Genomic DNA, 20,506 nt, shown 5'->3' with positions numbered 1-20,506 from the left:
TACCACAACTTCAATGGCCACTGGTAAGGATTCTTCTTATCATTTTTATATATTTCAGCTTTAGGATCCTGAACTCATGGGGATCCTTCTTATGTGGGATCCAAAAATACTTGTTCTAGTGCTCGATTCTTCTTGTCTGAGCTTAAAGATGACATGTCCAACGGTTTGCTCATGGTAAAGAAGGAAAAGATCCCTCCTTCTCTTTCTCTTAAGAAGACTCAACTTGATCTTACTGTGAAGACCCCGACGTCTCGCAAGAGGAAACCATCTGATGCCTGGGATGTTGAGAATCTCGGAACAAATGAGGTCTTAAAGAAGATGATATCCTTCTCCTAATCCATGAGCATTCTTGTGTTCTTTTCCATTCAGTTTTATTTTCTAGTTACCACTGTTCCTCTTAGGTTGCTGATCATGTCTCTCGCTCCGGTGAGGATCTTAAGGCCAAGCTTGCTCAAACAGAGCATGCTCTGAAGGAACAAGATGGAATCAACAAGGATCTCCTATAGAGGGTGGAGAAGCTGACCAAGGAAAAAGCTGAAAAGTAAAGGAGCATGTGGTTGATATGGAAGAGGTCATTGCGGAAGTGAAAGCGAGTGGTGCTATTTTTGTCTGGGAGGCGAAAATTAAGCTTGCGGAGGATCTTGAGAATACGGGATCCTGGAATGTAGACGGATGAAGAGAGGCCCTAGGTAAATTGAATGGCAAGCCTACTGGTGCCAGTCAGGATCCTACATTGCAACCGAAAGAAGGAGAAAAGAAAACGGAGGTGGCTCCGAGTGGTGGTGATCAGTCTGCAACATAATTTTCATCCAGTTAAAAACAATTTTAATATTTTTGGCATGTAAGACAATGTTTCACTTTTTGTCTGGTTAGTGGATAACCCCCTTTTTTTAGTTATGGTTGTTTTATGCTTTTCTGCTTGCATGGTTAATTTGTGTGGTTGTAGCAATAAGATTTCTAGGTATCCTTGCGTAATCAAAATGATAGAAATAACCATGAACAACCTGAAAACAGTTAGTCATTAAATTGAGATCTTAAAATAGTTAAGATCTTTTTAAGATAATAAACCTTTGAACATTATGTAGAAAATATGATTTTAAAGGATAGATAAAACTTGGTGCTCCTTACGGTTCACAATCCCTTGAATTAGGCATACTTTGTGAGTTTGCGTATGGAAGGATCCTTACTTGAAAGATCCATGTTAATCTTCTACTTAGCGAACCGAAGAGGATCCCTCTTTAGGAATTAACTAGGAATGATCCCAAATCCAAATGAAATGTGGGAGATTCCTTGTTTATAATGCTACAAGCCTTAGATGTTTCCTGGAAAAATATCATCTTTTGAAAACAGGATTATGTTCAGCAAACTTCAGGGGAGAATCCCAACACATTAGTGTTATGAGTTTTAGCAAATTACTGGGGAAAATCCCAACTTAGGATAACACGTAAGTGTTATAAACCTTATGAAATCACTGGGGAAGATCCCAACTTAAGATAACACGTAGGTGTTATGAACCTTATGAAATCATTGGGGAAGATCCCAACTTAGGATAACACGTAAGTGTGATGAACCTTATGAAATCACTGGGGAAGATCCCAATTTAGAATAGCACGTAAGTGTTATAAACCTTTTGAAATCACTGGGGAAGATCCCAACTTAGGATAACACGTAAGTGTTATGAACCCTATGTAATCACTAGGGAAGATCCCAACTTAGGATAACACGTAAGTGTTATAAACCTTATGAAATAACTGGGGAAGATCCCAACTTAGGATAACAAGTAAGGGTTATAAACCTTATGTTTAAACGTTAGGATCTTGACATATGTTGAGAAATAAAAGGGTTTCCAAGTCACTAAAGCGTGAAAGGATTCCCTAGTTAACTCTGTAAACCTTAGATAGTATTATCTACCCTTAATCATAGGAGAGGTGATTAATCTCTGTTCATAGTTACTTGGATAATTGCATATTTCAATCGTCAATATCACAAAATTACGTATCTATCGGGATCCTTGAATGCTAAGATCCTCGAATGCGAGGATCCTACAATGTCAGGATCATCGAATGTTAGGATCCCTATGTGTTAGGATCCTTGGATGCTAGGATCCTTATGCGTTAGGATCCTTAATTTCCTGCGCATAGCAAACGTTAGCTTGGGGCCCCTCCGATTCTTAAGTTAGTATTGGCTCTCAGAAGAATAAAAAGAATTAGATAAAAGTAGATGGTAGAGAGTGTACCTTGAGTTTGTTTGAAAATGATTGATATAACTTACATGGAGTATGCTTTTAGATGGATGGCATTCTAGGATCTTGTAAAGATGTTACCCTCAAGGGTAGCTAGCCAATATGCCCCATTTCCTGCTTTTGAATCAATGAGATACGATCCTTCCCATTTAGGTGCCAACTTGCCTACATTGGGATCCTTGGTATTTTGGAATGTTTCCTAAGTACCAAGTCACCTACCTGGAACCTTCTGACTTTGATTTTCTTGTTATATGCTTTAGTGATCCTTTGTTGATGAGCAGTAATGCGGATCTTGGCAAGATCCTTGGGTTCATCGATAGTTTCAAGATCTTGGGCTAGGATCTTATCATTATTCTCTTGATCATGCAATTGATATCTTGTTGTTGGGATTACTACTTCAGTAGGGATCACGACTTTTGTTCCAAACACAAAAGAGTATGGAGTTTGGCTAGTGGCTGCCTTTAAAGTGGTCCTATCTTCCCATAGGATGAGAGGATGCTCCTCTGCCCATCTTCCTTTCTTCTCATCTAACCTCTATTTTAGATTGTTGACTATGATCTTATTGTTGGATTCAACATAACCATTAGCTTGAGGGTGAATAGGAATGAACATTATCATTTTAGTCCCCCAACTTGGGAAAAAGTCTCTAGTCTTTTTTCTTATGAATTGGGATCCATTATCGCATATGATCTCAACAGGGATCTCGAACCTAGTCAGGATATTTTGTTTGATAAACGAGAGCAATTCCTTGTCTCGTACTTAAACAAAGGCTCCAGCCTCTATCCATTATGAGAAGTAGTTCGTCATCACTAGCATGAACACCTTTCCACCAGGAGCTTTCGGTAGCTTGCCAACTATATCCATTCCCCATTTCATGAATGGCCAAGGGAAATGATAGGATGCAACGGTTCTACTGGTTGATGAAGGATGTTACTATGTATTTGACAAGCATCACATCTTTGGGAATGCAAGAGAGCATGCTTTGGAGCATAAGGATTTATGCCCAGTGTGGTTGCCACAATTTCCTTCGTGTATATCTTTTAGGACTTCTGCAACTTCCTGATGTTCTAAGCATATAAGGTTTGGACCTACCATGGTATTTTGTATAGTCTTCCTTGGATCCTCATCAATCGTGAGACTATCATCTTGAATGTTCTCTCGCTTTTTTCCTCCCTTGGGATTGTGCCATTTTGGAGATATTCCACTGCGGGCTAGATCCAAGATTTGGAGTGCTATGGAGGATCCTGAATGTTGAGATCCTAATGAATAGGATCCTGAGGAAATGGTTGAGGGTCAGGATCCTCGATTATTTCCACGTTGGTTATTTGATCATGGTGATTGGTATCATCTGGTTTATTGGAGGGATCTTCTATCACTGAGATCAATATATGAGTTATAGGGATCCTGACCTCCGTCGGGATCCTAAAGGAAGATCCTAGGTTGGCTAGTGCATTTTCCTCAACATTTTATTCTCTGGGAACTTGTCTTAGGCTAAAAGTCTCGAATTTGGAGGCCAGCTTTTTGAGGATTTGAAGGTATAGTACTAGTCTTTCGACTTTAACTGCGTATGATCCATTAAAATGATTAGTTAATAATAAGGACTCAACAAATACCTGAAGATTCTTAATTTCAAGATCCTTGGCCAGCTGCAATCCCATAATCAATGCTTTGTATTCAGCTTCGTTGTTGGTTGCATTGAATTCACAACTAACTGCCTAGGGTATGATGTCCCCTGTGGCGATTTTAGTATGATCTCTAGGCATGTTCCTCTAAAGTTTGAGGATCCGTCAGTGAAGAGTGTCCATCTTCCCATGCTTTCTTCTTTTTGGAGTTCCTTGCTTTCTAACTCTGTTTCGGGTTGTAGATCATCACTGAAATCAGCCACAAAGTCTGCTAGTGCTTGTGACTTTATTGCTGATCTTGGTTTATATTTGATGTCATATGTGCTTAGCTTCACGGACCACTTTGCCATCCTACATGAAATCTCTTATTTTCGCATAACATTCTTGATGGGGTAGTTAGTTCTCACATGTATAATATGTGTTTCAAAATAGTGTCTTAATTTTATGGAAGCAGTTACTAATGCAAGTATTAGTTTTTCAAGATAGGAATACCTGGTCTTAGGATCCAGGAGACTTTTACTTACATAGTATATGGGATGTTGATCTCCATTGAGATCCTTGGCTAAAACTGCCCTTACAACATTAGAGGATACTGAAAGGTATAGGAGGAGTGGTTCCCCATCTAGTGGTTTCACTAGCAAGGGTGCTAAACTTAAATAATTTTTAAGTTCCTGAAAAGCATCTTCATACTCTTTAGTCCACCTAAACCTTTTGTTCTTCTTCAAGATATCATAGAAAGGTTTGCACCTTTCTGAGGATCTTGAGATGAACCTGTTGAGTGCTGCTACTCTTCCTGTTTGTCTCTGAATATCCTTCGTCAAGGATGGTGATCGTAAATCAATGATGGCTTTTATTTGTTCTAGACTTGCTTCTTTTCCTCTTTTAGTCACCATGTATCCAAGGAACTTGCCTGACCTTATTCCAAAGTGGCACTTGGAAGGGTTCAATTTCATGTTATATTCGTCTAGTATGTTGAAGGCGTCTTGAAGATCCTTGAGGTGATCCTCAATTTTCTTTGAGTTTACCACCATGTCATCGATGTAGACTTCCATGGTGTCCCCTAGTTTATCCTTGAACATTCGGTTGACTAACCGTTGGTATGTTGCACCTGCATTTTTAAGACCAAAGGGCATAACAGTATAGCAGTATATACCTATTGGGGTAATGAATGCGGTATCCTCTTGGTCAGATGGTTCCATTTGGATTTGTTGGAACCCCGCTGATACATCCATAAACGTTAGCAGTCCATGGCCAGTCGTAGCCTCTATCATGGAGTCTATGTGTGGCAGGGGGAAAGGATCATTAGGACAAGCCTTATTCAGATCCGTATAGTCCACACATACTCACTATTTTCCATTCTTCTTTTGCACGAAGACCACGTTGGCTAGCCATCTTGGGAACTTGACTTCCCTCACAATCCCTCTTTTAAGGATATTTGCTACTTCTTCTTGGATGATCTGGTTTCTTTCGGGTGCAAACTGTCTTCTCTTTTGATGTACTGGTCTGAAAGAAGGATCAATGTTAAGTTTATGAGTTATAATATCCTTGTCTATACTTGTCATATCCTCATTCTTCCAGGCGAATGTTTTTCTTTTATCTTTCACGAAATTTATTAGTTCTTGCTCGATTTGTTCTTGCATTGAGGGTCCTATGAGGACTTTGGCTTCAGGATCCTCGAGGTTCAGGGTCACTTCCTTTATATCCTGCTCTCTTGTTTCTAAAACACCTCGTGCACCTGCTTTAATTGCTATCCTTGTCGTGGTATTGTTGAAGATTTCATCGAAGTCTTTTAGAACTCCTTGGATTCTTGTTGATCACCTGTGATCTTTACTGCTCCCCATGAAGTGGAAATTTTGACACATTGATGGTATGTAGAGGGGACAACCTTCATATCGTGGATCCATGGTCTACCTAGTATAACATTATATGAGGATAATGTATCGATTACACAAAAGTGTTGCATAGAGTTTACCCCCTCTATGTAAATAGGTAGCGTTATCTCGTCGACCGTATATTTTGTTTCTCCACTGAATCCGATCAACACTGAGGATCTTTTGACTATTTCAGCTGCAGGGATATTCATCCATTTAAAGCGTACAAGAGTATGATGTTGACTGAGGATCCTCCTTCAACAAGGATCCTTCTAACAAAATGGTTGGCGATGTAAAAAGTGATCACCAATCCATCGTGATGAGGATCTTGGACGTCTGTTCTATCTGTTTCGTTGAAGGTAATCTCTTTCTCGTTTGTGATCGATGTGTTCTTCTGTGACATTTCTTCTTTCTCCATATTCGACACTTTAGCATGTCTTTTTGTTGCAGAGTAAGAGGTGTCACAAATGTCAGATCCTCCAGAGATTTTATTGATTACCGTAACGTCTGTAGGAGGGGATCCTGGTTTCTCTAGGGTCTTGTGAAGATCCTGATCCTTTTATTTAGATCTTTCTTTTCTTCTTTCGAGGATCTCCTTGAGGTATCTCTTGCTAAGTAGGTAACTAATCTCCTTTCGTATGGCTATGAAATCTTCAGTAATGTGACCAAAGTCCTCGTGGTATGCACACCATTTGGACTTATCTTTCCAGGTGGTTGACTTTTCCCCCTTTCTTGGCCATCTCGCTTTGTCGCCAAGATCCTGCATGGGAATATCAAACTTGAAACATCCACAGAAAAATAGTTCTCAGTGATCTTAGGAAATTCTTCTTCATCCCCTTAATTTTCAAGGGCATTAAACCTATGATGATCAGGCCTGGAATAAGTTTAGATTTATAGGATCTCTGGGCCGAGGATTCGACCTTCCTATTGGGGTTATCATATGAGCTTGGTGGGTTGCTCCTTTTTTGGATCTCCTTGTCTTCTTCGAGCCTTATGAACCCCAGTGCTCTACTCCATACTTCATCCATTCTTTTGCATGGAGTCATTACAAGGTCGTCGTAGAAAGGAGTGTCTTTCTTTAGACCCATTTTGAAGGCTTCCACGACAGTTTCCATGTCGATGTTGGGCATACTCAGAGCTTCCCAGCCAAACATGTTCACGAAATCCCTGAGGGATTCCTTAGGATCTTGAACCACCCAATAGAGATCACTAGTGATCTTCTCGAATGTTCTGCTACAAGAAAATTGGTTGTTAAAAATATTAACTAAATGTGCAAACGAAGTAATAGAGTAAGGAGGAACTTTTAATAGCCATTTCAAGGCTGATCCTGTGAGGGTTGAACCAAAACCCTTGCATAGGCAAGCTTCCTTCAAGTGTGTGGGAATGGGGATGATCTCCATTCTTTCCCTGTATTGTGCCACATGTTCTTCAGGATCTGTGGTCCTATCATAAGGCTTCATGCTAGGAGTTTGGAAGCGCTTTGGAATCTCGGTGTCAGTGATTGTAGGAGCGAATCTCGAGATCTTGTGGCTTGTTGGGGAGACTTCCGATATAGGCTGGACTACTCCGGGTACGCTCGAGATCATCTGTCACAGCTTTTGAAGTTCTTTGGCCATGATCGGGCTCATTCCTATATCAACATCCATAAAGTTAGTAGTAAAGGTATTATTATTGACGAAGTTACCAAGATCCTTGTTATTGGGAGTAACAAACATTTCGTTGGGATCCTGGGTCGTACAAGCTTGCTCTTTTGGAGTTGCACCACAAGCGGGAGCATAGGCCGGTGTTAAGGATCCTATCTCACGGCGATTTGCTAAGGATCCCGTATTGTCAAAGTTCATGATCTTGGGTTGGAAGATCGAGTGTGCTGCTTCTTGGGGCTTGTGGATCTCTTCCCTCATTCTCTCATTTTCCTAGAGTATCGTCATGTTGTCCTCCTTCTGCTGAGTGGCTTGCCATTCCAATCTCTTCATCATAGCGAAGATTTCGTTTTTGGAGACCAGTACAGGAGGATCCTGAGATCCTTGGGCAGCGACCGGAGATGTGTTTTTCTTCGGTGCTTCAGAGGTTTTCTTAGGAGCTTCACCTGGAGGTGGAGGAAGATTTTTAGAGGAAATAGGAGGAATGAAGGAAGATGATAAAGTCGGTTGGGTAGAAATGATTCTTGAACGATTATGAACATCATGGCCCCATGGTGGGCCCCAAATTGTTTTGGTCAAAATCGATCAAGTGTAATTTAACCAAATTGTATGAGAGGTTGTGGTGTTAGTGCAATGTAAGTGTAAAATAATGATCGAAATAAGACAAGTGAGTTACAAGGAAAGACCTTGATCCTTTATAGGATCTCCAACATAATACCTTGGGATGTGATATTGATCACCTGCCTTGATGTGTTTTATTGATTTCAATCTGAGATTACAAATATGATGAAGATAATACGAGTACAAATGTAATGGTAGAGCTCATCGTATGTGTAGTGTGCGATTTACAAGTGTTATTTATCTAAGTTAATCAACAAGAAGTCCGAGATTTCCGGGATCCTCCTTGAACAGGTATTTGCACATTGTTTGAATTAGTATCCGAGGGTCTTAAGTTTGGTTGAAGTGACTTTATGTTGAGAATGAGTCTTGTGTTGACTAGTTCTGCACATGTGAGAAAAATAAAAGAAAATATAGGCGTTATAAGTGTTATAAATATTAGTGGTAATAATCAGGATCCTGGGACATGTTTAAGGATCTTGAGGCTTCAGAAATATTTAAGGATCCTGAATATGATTCAAGGATCCCGTCCCTAACAACATGTATGATTTTTATGTTCAAGGCTCTTTAATTTTACCAATTTTGTGTCTTGAAAGTTAGGGTTCTTAATGTCAAATTGATGCATTTTTATTGAGAAATTGGGGGTGCATGTGCGATTATTAGCCTTAGATTGAGTTTTAGACAAAACCCTATGGATGTATTTGGTTCGATTTGGCCTGAATGATGAACGAATTCCATATTGGTGTCGCACTGAGCTCAAAATGTGAGGTTCAAAACTCACGACGTGAGAACTGGAACCACATACCCATCTTGTTTTCTGATTGCTTAACTGCTGGAATTTTGTTTTTGGTTTTGTTTGTTTACTGTTTTGCAAATTTAATGGGTCCAAGGAAAGCTACTCAACAACCCTAATGAGACTTATCCAACCTCCACCCATTTTTACCAATTTCCTAACGATCTCCCGCGTGATATTTTAAAAAACTATACTAACCGATTTGGGTGGTTACACAACAGAGAATTCACTATTTCACCAACCATCGATTGGGCTAAGTTGAATGAAATTAGAATTTTAGAGAGACTTAACCCCTACCTTAAAAAGTTGTTTGTGGGAAATGGTGTTTGACTTACTTGCAATGGTTGGAGGAACTTATTTTCCATCAAGGAGCCGGTTTATAAGGAGCTATGTGCCAAATTCTTTTCTACCATACTTCTGAAGAGAATATGGAGGATCCTCAATACGCAAGAACACTAGTGTTCCGACTTGGAGGTCAATATCGGGAATGAAGTTTGGCTGAGTTGGATTGGAGGATGGGTTTGTGTGAACAATATGAAACCATGTCGCCTCAAGAGAGTCACATCCGGTATCTAGTTCACCGCCTTATCCATTGCCTTGTTATATTTTCGATAAATCACAAGAAGCATAGCGACAAGGTTACTAGCCTCAGTTTGTTTTACCTTTGGAGCATATTGGAACTGAGAGTTTTCTGCAAAATCCCCTAGTTTCTTGCTAAATGTTTGGGGCAAAAAGCCATTAGTTCTAAAATAGGAAGCCCAATTGCGGGTGAGCATTTCGTGACCCGCTTGGCAAAATTGTTAGGGCGCAAAGTCATGCTTGGATGTGGAGTGTTTAGTGGCTTACCCTGTTGTATGTGTAAATGGGTTGAGTCTTTCCTATAAATAGGAAGTGAGTGACTCCCATTATATAATGATCATTTTGGAGTGTTAGACTAGAGAGAGAATTTGTACAAGACCCACTTTGTATGTTCTTTCTAGATCTAATGAGAGCTTAACAAGATTTATTTACTCCATGTGTTCATGATTTGTATGATGATTTACTAGATCTGATCAATTCCTCATATCTCATCATAATCAACACCACTACAATTGGTATCAGAGCGGGTGTTCTTTATTTGATCAAAAATTGATCCATGATGACATTCGTGATTTGGTGATTCTTCTTGTTCTTATTGATCTTCGTTATTAGAGAGTGTTTTGTGTTCTAGAAAATCGAAATTCTCCTTGATTTGATCCATAATTGGATTTTCTCTCTCTAGAATAGTTGTTTGTATCACTTTCTCTCTCTAGAAAACCCATTCAAAAAAACTTCTCCCTCTAGAAATTTTTCAAGTTTTTGTGATCATGGTGCATTTGGATCATGATTCTTGGGTTGTGATCATTGAAGATGTGAAATACAAAGTCAACGAAAATCAATTTTATGGGTTATTGTTAGGCGGGTTGATTTCATGGGAAACTTTGGTTTCTTATGGAGGTTTGAAGGATGATCATGGAAGATTCATATTTCAACCACTTTCGAAGATTGAATGCTTGTAAGGACTTTCCATGCTCTTGTTATCTTCAAGTGAAAATCGAAAGGAAGGAGAAGAAAGAGATTTATTTAATAAGAGATACATTTTTCTTGTTGAAAACCAAAGTGATCTTCATGCTCTTAATTTTGTTGAAGATGTTCTTGATGTTCTTGAAGTTCATGATAAGAAGATTCAAGTTGATTCTCGTGAAGATGAAAAAGTTTTTTGCTCGATTGGAGTTCAAACCGATGATATTTTGTGTTCTTGTGATTCGTTTGAAGGAATGATTCCTTATCGAAAGCCGTTAATCCAAGAAGTTCACAAGTATCAAACTCCAAAAGATTTGATTCAAACTTGCAAAGTTGAAGTTGTCAATGTTGGAACCTAAAAGTGAACCTCTACCAATCTCTAACCCTTAAAGTTCCGAAGTCAAGCTTGAGTCCGAAATGGTTATGGTACGAGATGATGGAAGAGTCCGGAGTGGAGTTTGTGGTACGAGATGAAGATATGTTCCAAGATCATGTGTCAGTTTATGCATTAATTATTCTTGTCTTTAGTTTGATGTAACTTTTCATAGGACCAAGTTTTTTTGTTTACTTGGATAATCAGTATGTCAGAAGTAGTATTATTATCCGGTCCTTAGTATGTCAAACAGTTTGTATGGTGTTCCTCCTTGACTATTTAAGGAGTGATTCAATGACAAGAATATTACAGATTGTTCTTCCAAAGATAACATATTTTCACATTAACTCTCTTTCACCTTTTCTCTCATATCAAACTCTTTCAAAACATTCTACTTGTTCATTTATTGTCTTTACCTTGATTATACTCGTTGTTCTATATTTAATACTTGAAGTACTTTGTTGATTTCTTACTTCAGTCTCGACTGGTCTTGCTAGACTTGAATGGAACTCATAATTATAAGCAGACATTGATCTTAAGCATTAACTCAAGATTTGAGTTTTCGAACCTTGTCCCTGTGCATTATATCCTTATTCTCACAATTGGTATCAGAGTTTGAGTGGTTGTCCTTTGAATCCATAAGAACAGATTATAGTTGATTCGAGATTACCTTTGTATTTTGATCATTTCTGTGTCCAGGATAAAAGTTCTTCTATATACCACTTTTGCTCAAGATATCTTAACTTCAATGGCTGCTTCTAATTCTCAACAAATGTATTCAATGCAAATAGAAAATAGCGTGGGTTGCCATTCTCGTTCCCTACTGCTAGTTGTTGAAGAGTATGATCAGTGGAAAGTTAGAATAGAAAGATTTTTACTTGGTAAAGAAAAAGGTGAAGCTATCTGGAGATTCGTTAAAGAAGATCCACATGTTCCAGTTCGAACAATTGTTAGAGATGTTGCTACAACTCTCATGGGACAAGATGAACAGCGTCAAGCACCTCTCACCGTTGATGACATCGAAAAGTTGCATGCAAATCAAGTTACCTTTTTAGAAATGGTGTTTGGTGTTCCACCTTCTCTTTTTGAGCACATTAAACTGTGCAAATCTGCTAAAGAGATTTAGGACACACTTCAAGACCTGTTCGAGGGATCAGAAAACATGAAGGATAAGCGTCTAACCTCCGTTGTTAACGAGTGCGATACTTTCACTACAACTCCCGGTGAATCTGTTGCCTCAGCCTCAAACAGATAGCGAATCATCGTCAACAACATGACAACTCATGGGATAGTCCGAACCCTACTTGAATACAGCCTCAAGTTCATTAACGACCTCGGAAAGGGATGGGGAAATGTGAAATCGTGTCTTCATAGTAATGGATCTCTGAAAAAGCTGAAGCTCAACCAACTGTTCGATGAGCTTCAAGGTCATGAATCAAATGTTGCACAAAACCTAAGAGAACTCACAGGAGGTCCTCTAGGTCTTGTCAGTTCCTACGATCCTCAGATTCCAAACCTCGCTGTCTCGGACCCTTTCACAGTTGTTGTTCCATATATCCCACCTCTTCAACCCTCACCAATAGCCTTACGTGTTCCTACAAACAGCAACTATCAATTAAATGGTGACCTCAACCCTGAAGAAATGGACTCCAAACTCCGCTTCCAACAAGAGTTTGCTTTGCTTTACATGAGATACAATCGTCCATTTAACAAGCCATATCACAACCGTTTCCATGCTCCTCACCAAAATAACCCTCAACCATTCAAAAAAACCTTCTAGAAACCCACTAGCTTACAAACCTAACCTTCCTACACCAAATCACACCTTGGAATCTTCACAGACTCCGAAGTCAGACAAACCCAAGATTGTATGTCACAAATGTGGTCATGCAAACCATTTTGCCAAAGATTGCTTAGCTGAAGTCACACAGAAGCCCAAGATTAAGGACTCTGCTTATTATACACATCGAGCTCAAGAAATGGGAGAGAGTGAAAAGGCTTTTGTTACCACTGTATCAAGAGAAGTAGAAGGGTATTGGTCTTCTGGAGATGATGATGACGTGAATACTGGAAGAAATATGTGCTTTATGGCTAGACAGACAATTGAATGTGATGAAGGCTACTGGTCATCTGGATCAGAGGGAGACTATGAACATGCCGAATCAAACTACTGCTACATGGCTACCAATGATCCACCCGGTAGAAGCATCGTTCAACAGGCACTTTGTGCTTCGAAGCAAGAAACAATATGGTATATTGATAGTGCTTGCTCCATGCACATGACGGGGCAGAAGGACTTTCTGCAAGATCTCAAACTTTCACCAAATGCTGGCTATGTGACGTATGGCAACAACTCCAACTCTCAAATCAGAGGTTATGGCATCCTTACAAATGGAAACTTCTCCATTTCGAATGTGGCATATGTAGTTGATTTGAAGCATAATTTGATAAGTGTGGCTCAAATCACTGATGCGAATCGACGAGTTGAATTCTGCAAGAAACACAGCTATGTCATGACGGAAGACCGAAAGGAATGTTTAATCAAGTCAAATCGCAACAAGAACATGTATCCTCTTGACATCAATATGATCATTGGCAAGCCCCAGCTCTGCTTACTTTCAAAAGTTATTCCTGACATAAGTTGGTTATGGCATAGAAGGCTTGCTCATATGAACTTTAGATATATGAATGATCTTGTTTCCGGTGAGATGGTACGAGGTTGGCCACTCCTCAAGTTCGAAAATGATCATTTATGTGTTGCGTGCGAGTGTAGAAAGAAATCAAAGAAGGGTCATCCTATTATCATTGAAAAATCTATCTCAGAGCTCTTAGAACTTCTGCACATTGATATGTGTGGACCCTCAATAGTAAAAAGTCTACATCACAAAAAAAATACATTTTTGTGATTGTGGATGACTTCACTAGGTTCACCTGGGTCTTCTTCCTAAATCTCAAGTCGGAGACAGCCTCAGAACTCATCAACTTTATCAAAGGAATTGAAGTTCTTATCAAACTACCAGTAAGACGAATCCGAAGTGACAATGGTTCAGAGTTTACCAATGCCACCATTGAGAACTTCCTCACCGACAAAGGTATTAACCTCAATTTCTATGCTCCATACATTCCACAATAGAACGGTGTAGTTGAACGATGTAACAGAACACTTGTCGAAGCTGCTCGATCCATGCTCAACTTTGCAAATCTTCCACTCTATCTTTGGACTGAAGCTGTTTCAACTGCATGCTTCACTCAAAATCGGAGTATCATCAATCGACGCCTCAATAAAACACCGTACGAAGCTATAAACGGTCAAAAGCCAAGTATCTCTTTTCTTCACGTTTTTGGATGTAGATGCTTCATCAAAAACAACCGTGATCAGCTTACAAAGTTTCAACCCAAAGCTGATGAAGCAATCTTTCTTGGGTACTCTGCTAAATCAAAGGCTTATCGAGTTCTTAATCGGCGAACTCGAGTTCTAGAAGAAAGCTTTGATGTCACATTTGATGACAACTTCGTTCGGAATTCTGGTCCCACCCATGTCACAACTCACATCATGGAGTCTGATGCTCCAGAGCCAGGATGTTCGAACCAGCAAACAATTTATGAAGTTGACTTTGAAACCCTGTTCGGACCTTCAGAAACAACTCTTGATTTGGAATCTCAAACAAGACAAACCTCATCAACCGAAGCTCCGGTTTCCCAAAATGTTTCAGGTCCGACACCCAGTTTTCCTCCATTTGATTCCAAACCGTTTCAACCTTCTCAGGTTGAGGGGGAGAATGGTCAACCTTCCCTTGAATCAAATGTAGATGGAATCCAAGATGCAGCTGGTCAATTTGCTGAATTTGATCCTCCAATCAACAATAACGATGATGCAAATTTCTTTGATTTCCTACCTGAGGACGACGTAAATGTATCAAGTTTAAAAGTTCAGGGGGAGCATCATCCCCAAGTTCAAACTATTCCGAGGAAGTGGGTAACGATTCTTCACTGCCAACTTGTTAAAATCCCGATAATCTATGCACATACGGTGAGATCCATCATTCTTCTTCACAAACAAAGTTAGTGATCCCCAGGGTGAACTGCTCGGTCTTATAAACTGCTTGCCCAACATCTCCTGAAGCCAAGAGGACAACTCTTGCATCTCTGGTGGTGCGAGACGATACGATGTCTTAACAATCGGGGCCGCACCAGGGATCAAATCGATCCTGAACTCCACCTGCCTCATGGGAAGCACACCGGGTAAATCCTCCGAGAAAACATTTGGGAACTCTCTGACCACTGGCACATCTGAAACTGAAACCATCCCCTCAAATCGCGTGTCGGCCACATAAGCGATATAACCCAAACATCTATACTAGATATACTGCCTAGCCTTGGCTGCCGAACAAAAAACTAATCCAACCCTACTACCTTCGCCATAAATGGTGAGTTCTCCTCCACTTGGGGTTCGAACTACCATCAGTTGCCTCTCACAATCAATCATGACTTCAAACTTGCTCAGCCAGTCCATTCCCACAATCACGCATACATCCCCCATAAGGATAAAAATTAGGTTTTGGTGAAAAAAATAAAAGAGTTGAAACAAAAAGAATGAATTTTTTTTGTAAACTGGACCAAAAAGAAATGAGATTATTTTTGGAGATAACTTGGTAAAAAATAGTTTACCGATAGAAAATGTTTGAAGTGAATATGTTAGTCGACATTATGCACTTTTGTGTAAATAATATGAAGTTTGAGACTTTTTCATAAACTGTGTTAAAATATTGAGATTTTACTATGATTATCTGTTAGAAAAATGAATAATTTTTTTTATTGAATTATAGCTGTTGTGCAACGGTATGATAACTCAAATAATTATATTCATATATAATTAAGTTGCTATGTTAGTAATTAGATAAATTAATTAGGTGTTATTAAATTTGATTAAGAGAAATAATGAGTTTTAAACCCTTAAAACCGTCATTTATAATGGTCAATTAAATTCGATCGTTTGAGTGGATTATAACCGAAACAATCTTAGGCATTATACAAAGCTCGAAAAACCCTATGAAAACCCCATTGGAATTGCAAGAAAATATTGAGAATCAATGGATAAATTGGGGTTAGAAGTTCTTGAGGATTTTCAGAGTTTTTTTTTGGCAATCGGAGGTATGCTTTCTAATATAAGCTTGATCAGGTTGTTTGAGTAGATTTATATCATGTATTACATGTTTTGGTTCCTCTGATTCGAACATGAAATATACGATTTTGAAGAAAACCGAAGTATTATATTGAAGAAATAAAATGGTAGGAAATGTATGTATTTTCAGGTAAAGAAGAAGGAAAACTAGATCTGATTAGTCGGTTGGGTAACATCCATAAATCAGTTTTTAAAAAGGAAAATAAAATATGAACCAAAAATATAAATAAGTGGTGGTTCAATGAAAAGTTGTTGCCATTGCTGCGAAGAGATATGCGTTCGATATTTGGCAGATAATTTTTTTTATTTTTATTTTTATTTATTTTTATTTTTATTTTTTATGGTTTAGGAAATTTCAATTACAACAAGCCGTCCACAGTTTATAAGTTTTACGAGTTCAGTTTTTAAGTTACATAAACGGTCCCTGGATATTAATAAATTAACAATTTATGCTCTTTGGAAACGTTTATTTATTTTCGGATGAAAATGAATTTTATAAAGAGGTACCTGCAGTTTTAATAAAATGACAGTTCTTCTTATTATTACTAGTTTTATTTTAAAACGAGAAGTTTTTTTGTATTTGAAAGCATTAACTGTTTTGGCTTTTGAGTATTAAAACTTAAGGGTGAAATTATATTATGAAGATCATAATTAACGTATTTGGGTAACTATTATATGGCCGAACGACACATGTGGCTGGTTGAATGTAGAGCCCGAGGAGTGTGACAAAATTCAGTTAAGACCTAACGGCAATAAAGTGAGTTTTTCATATGTTATGATTGATCACACATAAATGTTTATCATACGATTTATATGTGGTTTTTAATTATATATTGACAGTATGTTTTATGATAAACATAGTTGTGTGCAAATGTTATTTGGACTTATTTATCTAGTGTGTGCTTTTTTGGGATGACATATTTAGTGGGAAATGATAGAGTGTTTAATAGCCGTACGCATGACATATGTTTGTGATCAATGGGGATGAAAATTGAGAATTATACTATTTTTTTTTTATATTTAAAATACTTTAGTACAATGGATGGTTTATGCCAATGGGAAGAGAAACAAGTCTTTGGTTCTTTCTTGGATAATTAATCGTTCCCTTAATTTGTGTCAGCCAGTGATATGTTTTGTTGCATGATTTATTCAAAAATTTATAATAAAACTATTTGTTTTTTAAGTGATAGACATGTATGTGTGTTAAAGTATCCCTCAGGGAGAACGTCAAAAAATGAGAAGTCAAACTAACGCCGAGCTTGGCCTGGTCAGAACCCAGTCGGACCCAGTCCGAGGTCAAGGTCGGGCCTTCGCCAATGCGAAGATCACTGGCGTGGCGGTTAATGTGCAGAACCGCGCCTTAACCTCTCCTCCAAGGAATTACACCCTAGCAAACGCGAGACCAATCAGAGAGTTCCACTTGCCCATCTGACGATTGCCACGATCCTCATAATAATTAAAAGATCCCCCTCTAGCCAATGAGGGGATGAGGCAAAAAGACGTGACGGATGATCCTCCAGTAGGGGTCTGCCACGTCGCACCCCATGAGGGAATGCTCAACAGAATCAGTTGAGGGCAACACGCCTCTCAAACAGGTATAAAAGGATCCTTCTTCCCCACGAAGAAGGGGACGAAACTCTTTTTCCTGTGATTTACTCTTATCTCTCTTAGACCTCATACTAACTTGATCGTCGGAGCTTCGTCCCGGGAATTCCTCCCGGACGTCGACTAACGATTATCTTTCTCTTTTGCACTGTGATATCAGGAGAAGAAACCTGCTCAAGATCTCATCTACAATCTCAACTCAACCATTTCCGATATATCACAACAATGTGCTATACAAACTCACTAGAACCTAAACTTACCCATTTAAAAACTTTAAATATACGTAACCCAGGAAGCTCTTTAGCAAGTGGGAATGAAAAGACCAAGATGAAAGATTAATCAAGAAGACAACAGAAGAGTTCCGTAAAGACCTAAAATCCGAAGATGTTCCATCGAAGACCTTATTTTATTTTTATTTTTTTCGCTGTAATTTAAACAATAATTAAATGTAAGAATTGATCCTGAGATATGTTGAAACCATTATTTATTAGTTAATCGATATTTGAAAATTAGAATATTAGAATCGGCTTCAACATTCTGATGAACCCAACAAAAAGCCATCTTTTTGAATTTGCTGCGAGAGGGGTGGAGAGAGTGTCGGGCCTGGCGGTGCCGGCAACAGGGGAGGCCTGTTTATACTAATACCGTGCAGCGGTGCAGGGGTGGAGTTTAAGAGAGTGATGTTAGGACAAATTTCAACAACCCTTTATAAACCCAATCCAAAATTCCTACCCAACATACAAAGTCATGATGTTTCAAGTCTGCACACGTTATTGGGCTTGCTTAGTTTTTGGGCTGGACTTTGCTGTTTACCTAACTTCTTTCATTTATGAAATGGCGTAAAAGCCAGATTTAAACTATATCTAGTAATTAACCATCGATATTAACAATAGAATAATCTAATCAATTTCGGAACCCCAATACTAGACAATAGGAATACCTTGCGCCAGTTGCTTCTAGTTTGCAAAACCTTGTAATTATAATCCTGGATTGTCATATTTTTAATATAAAGTTTTCTGTAAATAGTATTTCATTTCATTTTGTATTAAATTATTTATGTTGTTTCACATAAAAAACAATGTTATATATTACTTGAAGTAACAATGTGACCACTTAATGGATCTCCAAAAGGTAACATACAAACAAAAAGAAATAGAAATTGATATACAAGTATTCCAATTATATAAAAAAACGGATAAAATTTATATAATCATAGACTGATAACATGTTAACAGTAAAGCTTTGAATTTGAGTAATGTAGAACAAAAACTGAAATTTTGTAGATAAAATCAAAGTATTATGTATGCGTAATGAATAGACTTTGAGTTTCGATAATTAAAGATCAAAGGGCGTATGAAGACATGTAGGATACCACAACTTCAAGCTTTGAGGGCATGGAGGACACACCCAAGTTGCTAATTAATTGAATAATTACACTCAAGCACTACGTGTAGCCATTCTCTTTTGTCTCTATCAAAACTTCCAAAATCCACTAGCTAGTTTGCTTTGTTTTATTCAAAGAAAAATATGGCTATTTTAATTTATAAAAAAATATATTTTAAACATGTAAATCATGCATGTTTTGATACTTGGAGATGTTTTGACCTAAAGAGTGTGTTAAGCACTCACGTTTCATAGTATATGGTATGCATTTTTTTTTATTACCAATTTGCTATAAATAATCAATCTCAAAAACGACAGATACTTCATTTTGAAGCTTTTAGGGTATCGATGAAAGATATTGGCAAGTTGCTTAATGTTGTATAAAGCTAAAACAATGCTTACAAGTAGCCACATATTCTGTCTATCCAGACTTCCAAAGGCCACAAGCGATTGGTGTTTGGCGTTTTTGCTTATAATCGGTGAAACAAGACGTTTACTAAAAATACTAAAAATATTACTTTGGGCACATGCTATCTGAATTGCATATTTTGACATTACAAGTATTAGATATACTGATTAATGCTTATTTTGAGTAAAAATAAGTTTTAACTCATGTTTCACATGCTTGTGTCAATCCCTTCTTGTGTAAGGTTGTTACCATAAAACGTATGTTTAATTCCATTATTACATATGCATGAAATATGAATCTTTTTTGCGACAGTAATGTCATTAGATGTAGCAAAACTTTATGTTAATTGGACTACATTCAGAATTTAATATTTTGAAAACAATGTCACATGATTTTGGTTGAATAGATAAATTAGTGTATTGAAAAGCAAGAAACATTGGATGATGATGATAGTGAAGGGTTAATTAAATGTATGTTAGAATCTAGCATTTGTCTACGCTTTGTGAGGCAGAAACACTCCAAAACTCAAGCATGAAAAACCTAAAAGAGATCAAGAAGCCATCCATGAAAGCAATTTTACTCATTTTTTAAACGGACATGATAGAAACAAAAAAGCAAGAAAGCCTAGACACCTAGTTCATGGTTGGTGCTACTTTTGAGTTTTAAACTATTTTCCATCATTTTATACAATTTCTTTTCTTAATGGGATTTATCCAAAGCTTTATTGATTTCAAGATTCCTAGGGATTGATGCAAATATACTCCAAAATGGAATTTCTTTAAATTATAATTTTAATATGAGCTTTTATCTCCTTTTAAAAATTTATGTCAAGTACGCTTAAAGATCATCATTTGTTTGTTTTTCATAACTCTAAACTAAAACTATATTAGATTTTTGGGGTGTTTAGATACGTTCTTTGGTAGTAATTATGTAACATTGAATATTTCGCAAAGTTCTAAATAACGTGAGGCGTGGCTTGACGGCAAGGTAAAAAGTTAAGCCATGACAAGTCTTGGCGAGCCATGACATTTTTCAATTCGTGATTATTTTATATATATTAAAAAAGATAAATCATATAATTATTGATTTTTATCAAGTATATCAAGTTTTTAGAAGTGTTATATTAGTATTTAATATAAAAAGTTAACGAAAACTCAATTATTTTATGCCTGATAAAAAAAATAAAAAAAAAACCAAAAAAAATTCGCGCCTTGAAAAAAACTCGC

General features: G+C 37.7%; 1 protein-coding gene across 1 annotated transcript; it reads right to left on the bottom strand.

The window, feature by feature from the left end:
- Positions 1-728: 728 nt before the first annotated feature.
- On the bottom strand, positions 729-3,900 carry LOC145121598 (uncharacterized). Its single transcript, XM_079057317.1, has 3 exons — positions 3,856-3,900; positions 2,462-2,776; positions 729-791 (listed from the first exon to the last, which is right to left on the bottom strand). Exons 1-3 carry the CDS (start codon positions 3,898-3,900, stop codon positions 729-731), a joined length of 423 nt encoding a protein of 140 aa, XP_078913443.1.
- Positions 3,901-20,506: the final 16,606 nt, after the last annotated feature.

This window comes from Lactuca virosa, chromosome 6, assembly GCF_052849685.1.
Source record: "Lactuca virosa cultivar CGN04683 chromosome 6, Lactuca_virosa_CGN04683_v6, whole genome shotgun sequence".
Classification (NCBI taxonomy): domain Eukaryota; kingdom Viridiplantae; phylum Streptophyta; class Magnoliopsida; order Asterales; family Asteraceae; genus Lactuca; species Lactuca virosa.
This window is presented reverse-complemented; position numbering and strand designations above follow the sequence as displayed.